Below are 19550 nucleotides of genomic sequence, written 5' to 3'. Positions count from 1 at the left end.
TATCAGCAGAACGATGGCAGCAGCAGACAAACGTCGACGGCAGCAGAGGGCTGTGGTGGGGGATGTTGGGTGGCATGGGGTGGCAGGGGGTTAGAGGTGGTTGCTCCAGTGGGTGGTTGCATGTGAGGTGGTTGCTGTTGGCAGTTAAGCCAGCGCGGTGGCTTAGGTCAGGGCGGAGGCTGCTGCCTTTCCTGCTTCTTTTTCTGCTGCTTTTTCCGCTGCCCGAGGTGTGTGCTGCTATCGACCACCCCCTTTGGGAGGGAAAATCCCCATCCTCTATTGCTGCCACATTTTTGGGGATTTTTTTTCATAGCTACCCATGTCAGGCTGATTGAGTGCTAGAAAGCGCAACCACAGAAATGAGGCAGCCAGCAAGAACCGAAAACCAAAAACTGATGCCTACTTCCCGGCGCTATTGATTAATCTGCCAATTCACTGTATTTTAGCTGAAATATCGCCGGGAAAAACACAAGCCACAATAATGACTTTTGTTAATTGTTGACCAGTGCCAAATGAAAACAAAAAGCAAAAATTCAAAAGCACAAACACAGCCTGCAAAGTCTCTCGCTCTCTATCTCTCTCTTTCTCCTCCGGCATTCCCCTCTCTTTTGCGCAATGGTAAAAAAAGAAGTACGTTCGCATCAAAGTCGAACAAAACAAAATGCAAAAAAATCAGGGGGAAGAGGGGGGTTTGGGTTAAAAAAAAATGGGAGGTGGGGCGGCAGACAGGATATTTGGGGCGGCAAAGGCTAACGGCGAAAAAAATTCCAGTGCGTCTGTGTGAGTGTATTGGCATGGCTATGTGTGTGCTTGTGTGCGTGGGTTTGTCGCCGGCGCAAAATTCCCCTTTATTTTTTTACACAATTTTTTTCCGCGTTTTTTAGAGCCCCTTCCCCCCTTGCTCGCCACCCGCACCCACCCCCTTTCTGCTCCTCCTTTGAGTTTGGGTCAATGTTGGCGCTGCTCCTGTTGTTTTTGTTATTTCTGTTGCTGTTCTTGTTGTTGTTGCTGGCAGGTGGCAGCGCTGCCGGCGTCGCAGCATTTGAATAGCGCCAACAGAGACGTCGACTGCGACGTCGCCGCCCGCCGCCTATGCAACCAAAAACTTTTTTCTCTGTGTGCGTTTGAATATTTTTTCGGTTTTTTTGCCATGTCCTTTTTTGTTGTATTTTTCCTTTTTTTTGCTTTTTTTTTGCTCGCTTAGTTGTTGGCGCTGCTGCTGCTGCGGCCGCTGCTTTTTTTCGAAGTTACCGCTTGGCTGTGTGAGTGTATGTGTGAGTGTCGGCCGGCGGCGGCCTTTAGTCAGCCAGGCCCACACCCACACCACCCACTAACACCCACTCACACACACACAGAGAGACTCTGCTGCCGCTGCGTTTTGAAGCGGCGCATTGGTGTTAGTGCGCGTTTTGTCTGTCTGCCTGTCGATGCTGCGTCGCCTCTGCATCTGTGTGCTTGTGTGTGTCGTGGAGAGTATCTGTGTGTGCGGTTCGCCCCCCAAAAATATATTGTTTCAGATTTTTTCATCATCGCTTTAGTTGAGTTTTTACATTGGTGACGGATCGTGCTCTCGGCTCCGGCACGCTCGCCAAGTCCGTTCAGTCTGCTCCGTGTTTTTTCTCCGTGCGCAACATGTTCCTTGAGTCCGTACCGCCGACGACGATATCAACAAAGGCCAAGGATAAGGATAACGATACCTATACCGATACGGATACGGATGTGGCTCTGGCTGTAGATGCCAACACCAATACTAGTGCAGACAGCGAAATAACAACACCACGACAACATCACGAGAAACGTCTTCGGGGAAACTCCTTCGCCTCCTGCTCGTCGTCGCGGCAGCGTTAAGAAAAAGTATCTCAGCCGCAAGGAAAAGGCCACAAAAAAAAAGAAAATATTGAAAAAAAAGGCGGAAAACTCTCACACACACACAGAGAAGTTGGTTTTTTCTTGACTTGGTCTCCGTTGCCGTTTCCGTTTCCGGTGCTACGTGTGCGCGCTTTTAGACGTTTTCCGGCTTCCCCGCTCGCCAGTGTGTGTTTTTATTTATTGTTGGCCAAGAAAAAATATCGGGCGTGTGTAGGTGTGCCCGTGTTTGTGTGTGGGTGGTATCTTAAGGATACGCGAGTTTCTAACGCAACGCGTCCTTGTCTTGGTCACGTGCAGAGAAAACCCAGAAGAAAGCCAGCCAAGCACAAGCCACAGCTGGCTTTGTTTTGCTTGCGAGCATGTCCTGGAGTGAGAGTGTGTGTGTTTGTGTGTATGGCGGGCTTTACATATAAATAATAAATGTTCTTCGCCGGTCGCCGTGCATGTGTTGGTGTGCCTGCACAGCGTATCAGCTGTTTCTTGTGTTCAATATCAAGGTCAAAACAAAACACTTGCAACTTGGGCGTGCGTGTGAGCAGTTGATTTCCAAATCAAATATAATGGCCAAAACTTAGTTTAGGTACTAAAGAGGAAATAGGAATCTCCAAAGGGTTATTTCCGATCGCTGGTGAATTACTTATTGGCAAACTTCAATTACTTCTCGGCTTGTTGTTTAGTTAAAAGGTTAATAGAAAACTGAGAAAGATGCAGATGCAGCAGATTTGAACCATTTAGTTTAATAAATGTACCATTTTAACTAAGATTTATCTAATCCTCAAAATGCACATTTTTAGGCAAAGCAGATTCATATTCTCTCCCTGTTTCTTAAAGTTTTGAGTTAATGGAGATTTGAATACTAAATTTTAAAATTTGTTTAAATCTAGAACGTTATTTAAAATAATTAAACTGAGTCTAATAAATGTTCTAGCCAATGTTTTTAATTTCTTTAACAATTAAGTTTCCCAAGTATAATTTTTCTTTTTAGAACCCTATGCAAATGAACAAAATTCTTAAATTTTCTTAATAGATTGTATTAAAAATTCAAAACTGACCTCGTTTGTTCATTATTTTCTAAACAGTTCTGAAAAAATTGATAAATTTTCAATATAATAATCATTAAACAAAAAATCCGTTTCTAAAGGCCTTTCAATAAGTCAATCAAATTACAAAATGTTCTTAACATCTGAAACTAATCTTTGATCTTTAAACAATTAGAGTTTCATACAGTTATTTTGTTCAACGATATAAGTTGACCTCCAAAATTAGTGAAAAAATGTACATATAATAATTCAAAATTTCTAAAAAATTTGGTTATTATAATCAGAAATATCTAAAATATAGCATAATTTTCGAAGTTCACGTGAAACCCTTGTACATTTTATTATATTTGTTGCCTTTCGAAGTCTTTTGATTGTCAAAATATGTTTTATTATGTGGTCCTAATTGAAATCATGAGACCCGCTGGCCTGTCAAGTCTGCTTTCTCGAGGGTTCCCAGCTCAATTCCTCGCAATTTCAAAAGCTCGATGAGCGAACATTTTTCTACTCGACTTCACCGACTCGAGCCTTGAGTTGATCTGGTCCAATCAAGCTGAAACTAATTGGGCACCGAAAAACACCTGATTCGTAGCTGGTCCATCATGGTTTTTCGGGTCCTGGAAATTCGATAGGCTGAGAAGATCGCTGGGCCAGCGCCAGAGTGAGATTTAGGAGACATTATAGGCATAGCCAGCCGTTAGTCGGCAGATGTTCCGCTATGAGGTAAATTTGACCAGAATCCTGGTCAGAGCGATCAGTTAATCAAAGACTAGCGCGGCGCTAACATCGTTTACAAGAGAGCCTCGGGCGTTGGCTTCTAATAAGATGAACGCATTATTTTTAATTATGAGAAACACACATAATATTAATTGCATATTTTAAGTGATGTGAAATTAATTAATGATTAGTGCAAACAGGCAGACAAAACAAACTGCTATGGCAAAATGTGAAATTAAATATCATTAAAATGCATAAGAAACTAGCCATGTAAAAAAGGTGAAAACAAAGTAAAAAACTGTATCGCATAACATCGGGCAATGCATTTTTCATCAACTGACTAACAAAAAAAAAGAAACTGTGAAAAAAGCGGAAATATTTTTGTGATTCTGAACAAGTTAATACAAAAACCTAAAGAGCGGTGTGAAAAATGCATTAATCAGAATTAAACAAAAAAAAAAAAAAAATAAGAATAAAAAACACAGCAACAAATTATGAATAATAAAAGAGCGCGCAAAACTTTTTACACATTTTTCAATTAATAACATCCCCCGCAATCTGTGAGGGAATGCGAGCAGAGAGCCGGCCGAGAATATTGCCAAACCGCTAAATGTTAATTAGTTAAAAGCCCAAACTACGCATTAACACAATCGGAAAGCCCCCTCAGGCTCCAGCCCCCAAACCCTGGCCCAAACAAACCCAAACTCAGTGTAAATGCAAACACAGACAGAGCATCATATTTTCCCCACTTTTAATTTTACGCCTTTTTTTATGTTTGAAATGCGATTTTTGCATTTTTTGTTTTGCCTTTGCATTATGTACAGTCAGTCAGTCCCCTTATGTACTATGCCTATGCTGAATGTTTGTTCGGCTTTCTATATAAAATTAAATGGTTATGTCAAAAAAGTCAATATTTAGCTAACCAATAAAAGAAAAAAGAAATCACACCACCTGACTGACGAAGGCACAAGGTGTGGGCACAGATTTATATACCTTGTGGTGAGGAAATGAAAAATCTATTTCATAATGAACATGGATCATTTCGCTAGAAGTTACGGCCATCTTAACACAGAGTGAATCGTTTCGAAAGATTAAAATCAATTTAATTAAAAACAATTCTGAAAAACTAAAAAAGTTATATGATGTGGTGTCCGTTTGAAGCCAAAAAGTCATTTAAATTCATTTCGCATTTCATATTTGCCACCAGGCATTCCACAGCCCATTGTCATGTCAATTAAATCTCGGAGAACCTCTCAACTCTTACATTTCAATTCCATAAATAATTTGTTAATCATGCATTAACACTTGCAATAATTGAACCAAAGCCGCAGAAAATTCGTTTGTATTCCCGTGTCAACAGCCAAAAGTGTTGACAAATCTATTTCCAACTCTCTCTTTTTTGATTGCCTGTTCAAAAAATTCTAACCCACAAAATACTAGTCAAGGTCAATGGTATGAACACAAAAAACCTGCTTTCATTTATATCTAAACAAACTAATAAAAAAACTAAAGATGGAAAAAATAGAAAAGCCGGCAGCATTGACAGGACAACAAAGCAAACAAACGCTCAACTCATGAATGAATAATTTGTCGCGTTTAGAACTAGAAGGTATCAAATTGGAGCATTTCAATAAAAAGCCGAGCAGAAAACCAGAAAAAATACCATCGAGGACTTTCACCTGGAAAATTCCACAGGATGTCTGCGGCATGTCTGCGCCTGAATGACTAGCTATTCCACATAGAAAAAAGAAATCACCAAAACCTGGGGGAGGTGGCACAAAAAAGCACAGCCAAGCATTTATACAAATATATAGAAAAAATCTAATCGAAGGCAGTCCAAAAAGAGAAATGCATACAAAATGGAAAAGCGGAAAAGCGCCGCAAAAAGTCGAACACAAGCCGAAAAAGCCAAAATCGTGTGGAAAAAATATTTCTGTCGCGTAAAAACGTTAAGGGGGGATATAGGGGGATAAGGGAAAAAAATGTGAACAGGCGTAGCAATTGAAAATGCAAAATAAAAAGTGAGCTGTGGAAAAACTGGCGTTAGATTTAGGACAACAAAAGCAAAGACAAAAAGTCGCTTTTCCGGCTCCGCGGTGCACCCAGTCGAGACCAAAGCGTTTTTGCGGTCGCGTCTCGCAGGTTTTTGGCTGAGCTTCTTTTTCTTTTCTTTTTCCCCCTTTATTTAATATTGGCTTTGGCAGTTGTGGCAGAATGTCAACAAAGCGCTAACACAGCACCAACAAATTTATTCTATTCCGCAAATTGTTGCATTCGCATTCATTAGAAGCTAAATTGTGAGAAAGCTAAGATGATGGAATGTTAAGAGGGAGTGTTTTGAAACAGAAGAGGCAGTAGTCGGGATAGATTTTCATTTTTATTTATTTTTTATCTTTTTTCTATCCACATGTTCATAAAAAACACATATTTAAAATCCCCGCAACTTCACAATTTCTTATTTTTCGTTTTCTGGTTCCCCCAATGGGGAGTCGTCAAGCCATAGGTGTCAATAAAAATATATTGTAGAAATTTTTAAATATCGGTTAATACGAATATCTTTCTGCTCGTATTTCTCAATAGAAAATTAAACAATTAATAAACAACTAAATAGCAGTCTATAAAAATCTCCTCAACTTAATAGATAAAAACTAAAACAAAACGAAGTGAAAGTGAAATCCCTAAGATACCTGCAAATCCAAGTTGGATCAAGAATTGTGCTTAGACCAGTGAACTAAAATTAAACCAAAATAGATTTAATAAGCAGCCAAATGGAAGGCCGGCTTATCGAGTATCGGCCGATAGGCGGTGGCCTCGATTACCATCATAATTCACCACTAATCGGGGAGATTCCGCCAGCTGGAGGGGATTACTCCCATGCCGTCCATCGGTCCATCGATCACCTGCGGAACAGCCTCAACGAACGGGTGGCTCTGGGTCCACTGAGTGTTTTCTCCAACACCGCTGATCTCAGAAACTCGGTTCTCAGCTACAGCCAGCAGCCCCATCAGCAAACTCAGCCACCGCAGCAGCAGCAGCAGCAACAGCAGCAGCAGCAACTTCAGCAGCAGCAGCAGCAACATCAGTATCAGCTGGTTCCAGAACCAAAGCCAAGTATCACTAATCTGGAGAGCAGTGTGGCCTCTTCGGCAGTCAGTGGATCGGTGGCCAGTAGTCAGAAGCACGTAAATGATGCGGTGGTCAGCAGCAGCAGTGGGAGCAGCACCACCGCGGGAACAGCTCCCACTGGATCAACACGGGGCCGCAAGTCCCGCATCTATCCCAACCCCAACCAGCACATCATAGTGACCAGCAACAGCGTGGACAACGGCGGCATCCGGATGCAGAATGCCACGCTGAACGAAAGGAATCCGCAGAATGCCTCCGCAGGAGCAACTGTTGTGGGTGGCGTGACCACGGCTGCGGGATCGGGGAATGGCATCTCATCCTCCACCAGCTCGCCGCACCACATGACCCAGCTGGACGTAAAGGACACCAAGGTGACGAAGGGACTTTTAAACAATGTTTATGAAATTTTACAATTCGGTTTAAGGGGTCAAGTTAAATCTTTTTTCGCTAAGTTATGGGTCAAAAGATGTTTGCGATTGTAAAAGTTGTACATAATAAGGCGCTAAAATAGGAGATAATAAATAATTATGATGGAAATAGGGTTAATAAAAATATTTATTCGAAAATGAAAGGCGTAATTAAGAAAATCCTTAAAAAAATATATAAAAGGAAGGAATGGAAATACATTTCTTATATATTTTTTAAACTTATGTCTGCCTGTAAGGAAAATAGAAATATTTTGTTACATTTTTAAGTTTTATTCGTCGTCTAGCTTTTTTTCGACACACATTTGAGCCATTTTTAAGTATTAGTCATATTTATTGAAAAATTGCATTTTTATTAACAAAAGTTAACTAATTGTAAATATCATCAGTTAAATTCCAACCCACATCGTAGAGACTTTTGATTGCTAATAGGAATGTGGATAAAAATATTTCAAGAGGGCTAAACTATGTACAAATTTTATCTCTTAACCTCCTTACTTTTGATGGTACTAAACACGAAATATAATTAAAAATCTTTAAAAACATTCAAACATTCAAAATTTTACAAAAAGTCAAATCGTGGGTGAGTGTTTTAGTAAAAACATTTGGACGACCCTAAAAAGAAGATAACCGAAAAGAAAATATCAAATGCGCTTTGCTGTTTTCCAAAGGCTTTTTGATTACTTCAATCTAATAGCATTCAATATAATAAAAAAAATTAATCCAACAAACAAAATTTATTAGTAAACTCAATATAGAATATTGAAGATTATTAATTTAAAAATACGAAAAATGTCTAGATACTGTTTTTTTAAATGAAGTTTAAAGAGCGAGCTGCAATCCTTGCAGACAGTCCCACCAGAAGCCAATTCACACCATATATATATATATATGTTTATGCCATTCCTCAATATCCAATTTTCCATTCTCAGATCTTCAGCTCAAAGGCAGATCTGCAGCTGCACACGCAGATCCATATGCGAGAGGCTAAGCCCTACAAGTGCACCCAGTGCTCGAAGGCGTTCGCCAACTCCTCGTATCTGTCGCAGCACACGAGGATCCACCTGGGCATCAAGCCGTATCGCTGTGAGATCTGCCAGAGGAAATTCACGCAGCTCTCGCACCTGCAGCAGCACATCCGGACGCATACGGGCGATAAGCCGTACAAGTGCCGGCATCCCGGCTGCCAGAAGGCCTTCTCGCAGCTCTCCAATCTACAGTCGCACTCGCGATGCCACCAGACGGACAAGCCGTTCAAGTGCAACTCCTGCTACAAGTGTTTCTCGGACGAGCCCTCGCTTCTGGAGCACATCCCGAAGCACAAGGAGTCGAAGCACCTGAAGACGCACATCTGCCAGTACTGCGGCAAGTCGTACACCCAGGAGACATACCTGACCAAGCACATGCAGAAGCACGCAGAGCGGACGGACAAGAGGCCTCCGATTGCGCCGGGCAGTGCGGCGGCAATTGCAGCGGCGGCCGCTGCTGCCGCTGGCGGATCGGGAAACGCAGCCAATGGTCCGCCGCCACCGCCCAATCCCACCCAGCATCAGCGCAACAATCTCGGCCTGCCTCCTGTCTCGATTGCCCCCAGCGACAATGGCTATTGGCCGAAGGTAAGTCCGGACTCAGCCGCTGCAGCCAATGCCATGGAGGTGATGCACCAGCAGCAACAACAGCAGCAGCAACAACAACAGCAGCAGCAACAGCAGCAAGCGCATCACCACCATCCGCAGCATGGAGTCCCTCCGCAGCAACATGTCCCGCCCCAGCAGCAACAGCAGCAACAACAACAACAGCAACACCACCATCCGCAACAGCAACCTCCCCCGCAGCACAGCATGGAGGCCCACTACGCACAGCCGACGGCGCCTAATGGGGCCCAGAGCAACGGCCACGGACCGGAGCTGCAGCCCCATCATCGCATGCCCGATCCCGTCAGGGAGGATATAGGTAAGACTAATTGTTTTGGGAGAAAAATCTTAAGAAATATTTTTTAAAAAGTAAAATAAAACTATTTTTAAGTAAAATTTAAAGGATCTTAGCATGAAATGTTTTTTAGGGCTTTTAATCTATTTTCCGTTTTTGTTCGGGTTATAATAATTTTATTAAAAAGTTTTAAAACGCAGTAAAGAATATATTATCTGAAGCTAAAAAATACATACGTTCTTGATCAGCATTGATCCGACTCATGTCCATTTCCCTATGACCTTGTTTATCAGTGTTAAAGCTATCAACTCCTTAATAAAACCTTTTATTTTATATACTGTAAGACTTAGAAAGGAATAATCGAGGAACATTTGTATCTGGCAAATGAAATCTGGCATTTAAAAGATTGCAAAATAAGAGAAATAATAGGCAAAACTTGGGTCTAAGTCCCATGCACGTATATCGAATCTACCTTTTACTATCGCTTCCATAAAATCTTATAATTAACATAAGAACACACTGACCTGCGAAAATTAAAAGTATTTCTAAATCGGCTTAGAAAACGGATTAATAAAAAAGGATTTTGCTATAAATTAAAAAATATATATAAGCTAGTGGACTACACCAAATATTACCGTTCAAACGATGAAGAAAAATTATAGGAAATGTTAAAGACAGAATACGTTTTAATTCTATTCCCGATTACTTTTAATTTTCCTCAACAGTTTCGACTCCCAGTGCCGTGGGTCCCTACGATGCCGCATCCATAACGAAAACCACCAGCAACTCGGCCTTCACGCCGATAAACTCGATGCCGCCGCACTTGAACTCTCTGAGCCACCACCCAATGGCCCAGCGGCCCTATCTCTATGATGCCATCAGCTTTCCGAACAAGAACGTCAACCAGAACAACGCCAACGCGTTCCCCAACCAGCTGATCTCGCTGCACCAGATCCGGAACTATGCCCACCAGCCGGCGGGTCTGATGGCGGGGAACATCTGCTGGGCGTTAGTGTGGGTCCTGGGAAAGACAAGGGATAGCTAGGGGCCTACTTCTAAGTTGCTAGTTCATCCATTTATTTCTCCAAGCAGAGACGAGGCGTGCATTCCTGTACAGTATTAATTTGTAGTTAGTCGTAGCCCGTAACGGACAGTTTGTAATTTTGGTAGATCTTATTTCGGTTAAGTTAAGGGTGTCCTCGGGCACTCGATAAGCAAACTGTAAATGGCCAACGATACGTACTCTAATTTGACCAACACCGTCCAGAACCTATGTTTATACGATGTCTTGGAACACGAACACCAGAATCGCGATTAACTGGCGAGTAAGCCTGCGTTCTACAAGTCTACTAATATTCTGTCCAGCAAAAGTTTCCCTATCAAGTGTTTTGATTTCCTAGACCTCGTCTATCTAACGCCTGTAAATATGAAAATGAATTTGTTTTCGATGCACAAAAGGATCTCGCAGTCTTGAATCGCAGAAAGGGCAGAAGTTGAAAGCTGCAAACTACGCCGATGCATGTACATAGATATACATCAACCTAAAGGAACTAAAACCGGCAAAACGTAATTTACATTAAAATACAAATCTTCATATATATATATATATTTGTTTAGGTGTATCGTATTCAATACAGACATTTCTGGGGGAATCTTCTCGAGAAACAAAACACAAAAAGCTACAAGAATTCAAGAAATCAAACGTGTTTACGACTATAGATGAAACTATGCGATAGATTGAAAACTATTTTGAAAGAACCTTTTCTAAGTATATGTTGGCAGTTGCAAAAACAAAAAAAAAACAAAAAACAAAAACGAAAAACAAAACCATAGAGAGATGTTGTATTACTTTTTGGAAAGACTGAAGTGATCAAAATTAACGAACCAGATGGCGAAAAAAAAGTGAAAAATCAAACATTTTAAAGAGCGTTTTTACCGCAGTTACTAAGCAAAAACTGAATGTGTCCTATAAAAATTTCGTACTAAATGGCAGAAACTAAACCTAAACGTAATTACGAGTATGACAACATCAAATGTAATGTATTATTAAATAAAGTAATTCTAATTTTAATCTAAATCTAAAAGTAAACTTAAATTAAATTTAAACTAACCCATAGCTAGTGTTTAACTCCAGAATGCAATCTCAATGTAAAGACAAAAACCGAAAATGGAACACAATACAAAATACCTACCGTTAAGTGAATAGCAAAATGAACTCTGAACTCTGAACTCTGAGCCACACACCATCACACAAATACACACATATTAAATAGAAACATTTGGGTATTCAGATAGCTGAGCTAAATGATTATTTGTTTTACCGTCTAACGATTACAGCAGATTACAGTACGATTTGAATGGCTAAGATATAGTTCCCGATCGGATATCCAGCTGAATATACATACATACTTATATAATTGTCAATAGTAGATGTGTGTTCCTCTCAGTTGATGTAAATTGATTTCCGATTAACCACAAAACTCAACCCGTAATAAAGTGAATTAAATGTTCCCCTTCGCCTGTGTCTCAGCAATGTCATTTTGGATGGCCTTCATAAAGGCACTGATGTGGTACTTCTCATAGGCATTCCCAATTACTTCCTTCAGCTCGTATCGTCCTGATATCCTTGAATCATCTATGGTGGCATCCCCTATATAGGTGCCATTGAAATCCCCTTTGGTAACCCAATCGGAGGTCACATCCTCGGTCAGGCAGACAGGCCTAAGCTTCACACCAAACTCCAGGGGCTGTATCAAATGGATCAGGGACAAAGAACCTTCGAGCATTCCATCCGATACACTGCAAGGAAATTTGGTTTGAAAATTGGACTTCAATTGGAGTAACAGTTTTTAAAAAACAAATCCGAACCTCAACATGTGAATATAGGAAACATTGTGCAGTTTGTAGGGATGAGGCTCGTGGGGCCGAAAGGTATTATTGTACCTTCCACCCTCGGCCACTGTATAGAGCACCGGTTCTGTAGACGCCACACTCTTAATAGACACTTTTTGGAAACAGAGATTATTGGTTAATCACGACGTATGGTGACAAGATGGTAGCCTTGCAGACTACCGTAAACTCTGGCTTGTGACCACGCATGAAGACGTTTACCAACCAAGGAGGAGAAGAATTCGATTGGGCATCCTTTAATTGCCACTCGCCACAGATGGGCTCACAAGATGGCAGCACTTTTGGGATTACCCAGCTTCCGTTACCGTGGCAAAACTGCAGGCCATCATCGCCTGTTTGCTTATAGTCTGAGGAGCATCTGACCACCATTTGAGTGCCCATTGGCAGCTCCGGCTGATCACAATCGATTAGGTGACCATCCAGGATGCACTGGCTTGTGTGGATTATACTGCCAGTGTGCTTGCACTGGGGAACACACTTGGCCAACGGATATCGCCACTTGTCGCCATCGCAAATGTTCTTTTCCTGGCCAATAAGACCATGTCCATTGAGGCAACTTAGATGGACTACGGTCTTGTCAGGCACATTGGCATTCCGCTGGAATGTGGTGCCACCTACATAGTTCTCAACCACAAGAGATTTGGATGGGTCGTCTAGCTTGCAGTGCCTCACTTTCCAGGTGGCGATTTGATTATCAACTGAGTGACCTGGCTTTTCGGTCAGGCAAATCTCGGCCATTTCATCGGATCCATCAACGCAATCGGGAATATGATTACACAATGCATTCGGGCTAACGCAGGCTCCATAGAGACATCTGAACGACGGCGGCGGACACTCGAAGGCCGCACAAAGTGTCCCATCCTCATCGCTGCCGTCCTTGCAATCAGCCTGTCCATCGCACACCTGACTCCAGTTAAGGCACGATCCCTTGCAATCGAACAGCTCCTCATCTCTGAAAACGGTTAGAATGACCATTAAATATGCCCATGTATAATGTATGTTTGTATGTATGTATGTATTTTTTTCATAAAAATAAAATTTAGATTGGGTAAATCTAATTCTGGTAAGTACTTTAAGTAAGTATTTTTAAAATCAACAGTAACACGAGAAGAGTTTTAAGACCCTAGCCGATTTCATGAAATAAATATTAATATAAATCACAAAGTAACATCAAGTTACCTCATATAAGGTACAAAGTATATATAGACTTCAGGGATCAGAAAAGAAAAATAGGTCTTGAAAACAAGAAAACATTTTTGACACATGTGAAAATCTATCTATAAATATGTATAAATTAAAAACGGTTTGAGTTATAATTAATTAAATTGGTGATTGTAAAACGGCCAACTTACACGCAATCCCCTTTGAGGTCTTCGTACTCATTCAGCAGATTTGCATCTTCCAAGCACAAGAACTTATTCTCATCACTTCCATCCCAACAATCGATCTTTCCATCGCACTTCAAAGTTCCATTCAGACATCCTCCATAGGTGCAGCGAAAGAAGTTCTCGCCTTCACAGACTTTTTTAAAACACAACTCAAACTTCTCATCTAGCTGATTAGAATCTTTCTCAGCCTGGCAGTCGACCACTCCGTCACATATCTGACTATCCTGAAGAGTCTTATTGTTTTTAGTGGTACAGTTTAAGGCAAAAGTCGAATCTAGAATTACGGTGTCATAATATATGAAGACAAGATTTAGATTACTTGATATTGAACATAAGATCTGAAGGTCTGAAAGTCACTTTTCAGTTGTTTGATTTTGTATATCAAGTAAAGTTCAAGCTGGAAGTTCTTCAGAAGTAATGAAAAATATTTAAAAGTTTTTTTCTGATAACTTATTTATGAATAATATTTATTTACGGGTCTCAACATATAAGGCTATTCCCCTTGTTTGACTGATAATTATTATACTTTTTTGTTAAGAAAATTAACAAGGTTTAACGATTGCGAAAAGTTATACTAAGAGATAACCTCCGTATTAAGAAGAAGAAACAAAGAAGATTCCTTACCTAGAATACATGTTAATAACAAAAAAAACGAAAAATTAAAATACCGATCTATCACGATTCATGACTAAGACGATCTGATTACTTTATCGAAACTTTAAGTAGGAATAAATCGTTTTCAGAACCGGAATGTGTTTAACTTTTCCCGAGGAGAGCTGTTCTTGCACTGAAAGCAAATGAAAGGAAACACCTCTTATCACTGCATTAAATATTGAACTCAAGTAAAGAATCGAATAAATACTATATCATATATAAGTAGCAGAGAGCCAGATAAGACTCAGATTAAAATGCACACATCATATTGTTTTATATAATACGTTTTATTACTGAAATTAACCATTTGATGTAGCTTACAATTACTATTACATATAATGTAGAATTATACACATCTCATATAATTTGGGTTCCTTTGCAAAAACTCATCGCATATGCTGTATTGGTAATTATTGTTTTTCCATTAGACGAATTGAAGTTTTGATTGGACACGAATTGAAGTTGTATTTGTATGCTTGTATATATCCTTATGTATGGTTTTATGTATGTATGTAATTATCAATGAAGTTTAATGCTCTAACATTCAGTTTACAAAATATACGTAGAAGCGGGCTGATGTCCATATAGATCTGTTATAGTTTATAATTGTATTCAGTACACTCAGTATCAGTAAGTGGATAATGACTCGGTGTCATTGGTATATTGAAGCTATGCTTTCATCGGTTTTATTATCCATTATCCATTATCTGTTCGATTTATAAGTAGTGCCGCTAGATCCACCTTGGAGTGCTTATTGCGTTCGGTTTGAGCTATTCGTGAGTGGTTATACTCTAGAGTATTGGTATTTGATTCCTACATGTACTATGCTGCTTACATTATTGTATTGTGTTTGATTTCTTCTCCGAATCAATGTTTTTCTGACTTTTTCGATCGATTTTTGTGTGTGGTTTTGTAGCTTCTTGGTGCTAAGCATTCTGCTGCGTGTTCTCTCTAGATTCAATTTGGTTTAGTTTTATTTGTAGTTTTAGTTATTTTTTAAGAGTACGTATAAAGTGTTAAGCAGTAAGCATTGGTTTACGTCGCTTCCATCTGGACACACTTCAACAGCTTTCGGAGTGTGCAGCGTTGGTGTTTTGGTATCCATTTAAATCCATGGTATAGTTTAATACTTTACAATTAAACAAAACTCTTTCTAAACAATAAAACTCAAATTTTACACAGACATTATGCTTAAGAGTTAGGTATCATCATAAATATTTTTATACATATGCAAGGTTAATAATGTTCATCGTTTTCTTCGGAAATCAACTTCATGGTGGGCATATTAAATGGGACTATAATCGTTTGATATGAAAATCATATTTAGATATAAGTTACATAAAGCGTTGAAGAAAAGTTCTATACAGCAACAAAATCGGTGTCTATATAAGAAATTTGTGATTTTTTTCAGCTTCATTACATTTTCACATTCGCCAACTTGTTTATATTAAGATTTTTCTGAATTATCTTACAGTTACATGCATTTTTAGGGTCCTAAACATTTTCTAATACATTTAATTTAGTTAGTGGTTGTTTGTTAAATATTTTTCTCTGCTTGTGGCTTAAGCTGCCATATATCTCGCACAAATGTTGCTTTAAACTTAAAGCAAAAATCGTTAGTGATCTTCAAGAACTCATAACTTAATAAAAAGTAAAAAAGAATCATTAAAAAAATTATAAAAATATATCTTAAATAAGACATAAATTCAAAGTGGCAACGAGCTCATGCTGATGAACCGCAAGACTCTCGCTTTTAGATGCCTTTTCCTGCTTCTTTCCTTCTCATTAAGGGGCGCCAGCGCCCAGGTGGTTCCTCCCCCTTCCCTACTCATTCAGCTTGTGCCACTCGGCGATCTGGCGGCGTGGCGAGTTGCACACCTCGTTCCAGTGGTTCAAGGCTGTGCTGCTCGAGTTCGGTCCGCCCAGCTCCAACCGACCAATGACCTGCGGAAAAAATGTCAAACGTACAATCATCAGCTTATTAGCATTAGGTCATCCAATTTAACTTACCTCATTCTTGGTCACGCGATCCCAGTCGAGCAGCATCAGCTCCAAAGACACACCCTCAAGACTGGCGCCAGTGCCCTGCAATTTATATTAGAGAAGTTTTCTTTGTTATTTGCATGTTTGTAGTTATGAAGGTGGCAGTGATATGATTTCTAGTTTTCTTGAATAATTTTATATGTATAAATGTGAAGTGATTATTTGACTTCAGTGTAGAGAATTTGTAACTCGCAGATAATAAAAAACACCAGAAGAATCTTTAAATTTCTGTCCTAAATGAAAGCTGTCTTTTTAGTTTTCATAGATCAAAAACTGTTTCCAAAAGAGGTATAACCCTCGTTTATATAAAGCCAAAGCTAATTCTATGAAATCAATTTTAGAAATAACTTATTAATGCCTTTAAGCATTTTTAGTTTTTGTTTACTAAATTAAGTTTTCCAGCAGAGTTGGTGCCTGGATAATAAGTAGTATGAAAAAACTTTGAGAAATACAACTCAGAACATCTTACATAAGTTAAAATATTATTACTAACCTCGGCGGCGGGAATATCGAAGGCGAAGCTCTCATTGAAAACGGGACTCAGAGTGCGCTTCTTCACGTGCGTTTTCTTCTTGGCGATGCGTTGGCCATTATAAAGGAGATAGATCTTAACATACGGATCAGCCAGACCAGTGACATCCATTCGAGGCAAATTTCGGGCCTTAAGCAGGACGACAGTAAGACGACCGGCAGCTGGTTGCCAGCAAAGAGAAATGAGCAGTTCACCCCGGCCCTGGGCACGAATCTTCAAACTCCTTGGCTGGATCTCCTTGCTAATAGACAGAGCCTCCTTAGAAATATCACCGATCTCGATGGAGGTCAATGGGCAAACCACCTCGCCAATAACATCGTCGCGCGAATACCGATCGAAGCTGAGGATGACGAAGTGCAACGACATGTTCTGGAGGTCGTTCATGTTCAGGCCGTAGAAGGTGAAGTCCTCGTCGTAAACCGGGTTCCGGGTGTTCCTAACCACACGGGTCTTGACCTTGTGCTGCTTGTCCGGCAGCAGTTGGAGCTTCACATACGGATCCGTGGCCGCCTGAGTGCGTCCGTTCATGCCAGTGGGGATGTCTCCTGTTCCTCCCGAGCCTCCCTTGCTGGGCAATCCGCGGCACCGAATGATGGAGACCATCAGGGCATTCCGTTCGGCCAAATAGCGCAGCTTGAAGTAGATGGTACCCAGTTTTCCATACTGATCAGTCACGGTCAGCTCCTTTCCTCCGTTGGTCAGAACCTGGTCGTCCAAGGTAATGGTCACACTTCCATTAGCGATTGTCTCCACCGGCGAATGATGGAGGCTGTTGTGAAGCGAGTGCTTTAATCCGTTGCCATCCACTACGGTCAATTGATTGCCATTCTGCTGTTCCGCATGCTGGGGTGGGCCATCGTCCTCATCGCTGTACTTCACATTCGGCTGGGCGATCGGGGAGGTGGACTGATCCTGCATCGGCGACAGAAGACCCATCTGCTTGCCACCCGTCGGCGAGGGGGACTTCTTCAAGTAGTGCGGCGGCTGGCCGCTGGGCGATCGAACGGCGGTCGGTCGCCGGGTCGGCTGGAAGGGGAACGAGGCATCGTGCTGGCTCTGCTTCTTGTTACGGAGGCGCATCTGCCGGGCGCAGATGCAGGCCACCGACGAGAGAACAGCAGCAGCAGTCAGTCCCAGGATGGCGGGCACAACTGGAAGGGACAATTGGAATTTGGTTAGAGAATGTATTTTTAGTATACTAATAGATTTTGCTTATTTACTAAAATAGTTTCTTTAAGTCCTTGTAAGTCCATAAAGTGATCTTATTTCTACCAAAATAATTGATTTAATATTAAACTTTTAAATAAACTTCCGTTCGGAGGTAATATTAAGTTGCCAGAATATAAATAAATAAAAACTGATTCAAATTTATCGTCTACAACAAAAATTGTATTTTAACAGCTCTAACTTTTTTAACTCACAGGAGTATTTTACAACTTTCATCTTTAAAATGCTTAGTAATAGTTTTTAAAACTTGAGGGACTTTAAAAAAGGTCAAAGGTAAAAGGTAACTTTTAATAATACATAAAATATATAATAAATACTAAATTAGAAAAGAGAACGATGCCGTCTGCCAGTTTTCACTATTCATGAGTAAAACCTAACAAAAAACTCAACTGCGATTAGTCATCAAAGTGGATAAAGAAGGAGTGACGACTCTCCGCCAACAGCTGTGAGTTGTTGGTAAACTTGTCTTGTTATTAAATGTAACCCACTAGAACCCTGACAAATCGCTTATTACGTTAAGACTTATGTACATCCCACATAATAAGCCCACATAAAGTTTGAGTAACCATAAAAATGTCAAACGAAACCCCAATCAAAACGAATCATATACCCCGTCACAAAGACCCGAATTAATTATTCATTGGCAAGGAAAAAGTTTGGAAAAAACTTTTCGGCAACACTTGGGGCAAGTTCGTAATGAGCAAATTGGACAGATCAGCCACAAAAGTCACATTTGGCGCTGCAATATGTTACTTACTGGTGTCCATGACGCTGACATCTGGTATATACTCTTCAGCCATTTTTAATGGATTTGGCTTCGCCGCTCTCAGCACGTTCCCACTCGCGATGTTCCTTGTAGCTGTGTGGAATAACAATTAGTCACAATTTGTAAGTGAGGAGGAAAAGTTTTGCTGGGTGTCTTTAGTTGTTGTTTGCAACTTTCGGTGGCACGTGAAAAATTTCGTACATCGATTTTGCGCACAAATGTATGCTAGAGGCTTTTTTCCGTGGGCAGCTGCTGCCCGTGTTCTGCTCAGGTTATGCTGACGGTTTGCTTTTGTTGTTATTTGCATTACTTGAGGACACATTTACACACACAAGCACACTTTCTAGGGAAAGAGCGCGGGAGAGTCACACATACACATGAGCTGAGGGTGCTCGTCTGGGGTCGCATGAATCATCACAGCCCCCGCACACACGCACACGGAGTTGGCAGGTTTTTCCACTTCCAGAGGCCAAGTCCAATGGAAAAACAACAGTGTTTTTCTTTTACTATCTCAAATTTCTTAGTATAATTTATCTAAAATTAACTCTTTAAACAGCACTTTCAATTTTTTTATTTACTGTTCTTTTTTTTGCAGCATCTGAGCTTTATTACTTTGTAATATTTCTTGTTAGTACTTTAGATTTTTCACTTGCCAATTTCCCAGCTTAGATTACAGTTTTTGAATGTTTAAGGCTCTTACTTTTTTGTATCTAGACCTTCACAATTAATTTCCGTTAATTAAAAACCTTGCAATAACCACGATTTGTGGAAATGAATTCAACAACGCAGTTCAGCAGCCGATTGACTTTATTTTGCCAGTGGCTTCTTCGCTTGACTTGGAAATCGTTAAACCTGCGCAGGCGCAGATCGAAGTTAACAGCTTTTTGTGTGGGCTGTTTGGCTTGTAGAGGTGGTTGAAGAAACCTG

The 19550-nt window shown here is 40.5% G+C and overlaps 3 protein-coding genes across 3 annotated transcripts in view; 1 reads left to right on the top strand and 2 right to left on the bottom strand.

Annotated features, from left to right (window-relative positions):
- Nucleotides 1-11180, top strand: part of LOC108115046 (zinc finger protein rotund) — a 40624-nt gene extending 29444 nt beyond the window's left edge. Inside the window, 3 exon segments of the mRNA XM_041819425.1 lie at nt 8107-9127; nt 9829-10089; nt 10092-11180. Coding sequence (XP_041675359.1) covers nt 8107-9127; nt 9829-10089; nt 10092-10144 — 1335 coding nt within the window. The 3' untranslated portion in view covers nt 10145-11180.
- A 209-nt stretch (nt 11181-11389) lies between these two features.
- Nucleotides 11390-14711, bottom strand: LOC108116220 (modular serine protease). The gene is given in 6 exon segments (XM_041819417.1): nt 11390-11944; nt 11978-12132; nt 12134-12200; nt 12306-12965; nt 13366-13675; nt 14675-14711. Coding segments are annotated over 6 exon segments (1569 nt in total). The 3' UTR covers nt 11390-11604.
- On the bottom strand, nt 14324-19469 carry LOC108116232 (synaptotagmin-4). The gene is made up of 5 exons (XM_017228022.2): nt 19324-19469; nt 18615-18716; nt 16592-17781; nt 16066-16140; nt 14324-15999 (listed from the first exon to the last, which is right to left on the bottom strand). Exons 2-5 carry the CDS (start codon nt 18655-18657, stop codon nt 15880-15882), a joined length of 1428 nt encoding a protein of 475 aa, XP_017083511.1. The 5' UTR covers nt 18658-18716; nt 19324-19469; the 3' UTR covers nt 14324-15879.
- Nucleotides 19470-19550: the final 81 nt, after the last annotated feature.

This window comes from Drosophila eugracilis, unplaced genomic scaffold (assembly GCF_018153835.1).
Source record: "Drosophila eugracilis isolate 14026-0451.02 unplaced genomic scaffold, ASM1815383v1 contig_722, whole genome shotgun sequence".
Taxonomy (NCBI): Eukaryota; Metazoa; Arthropoda; class Insecta; order Diptera; family Drosophilidae; genus Drosophila; species Drosophila eugracilis.
Note: the sequence above shows the minus strand (reverse complement) of the source record. Positions and strands in the feature narration are given on the sequence as shown.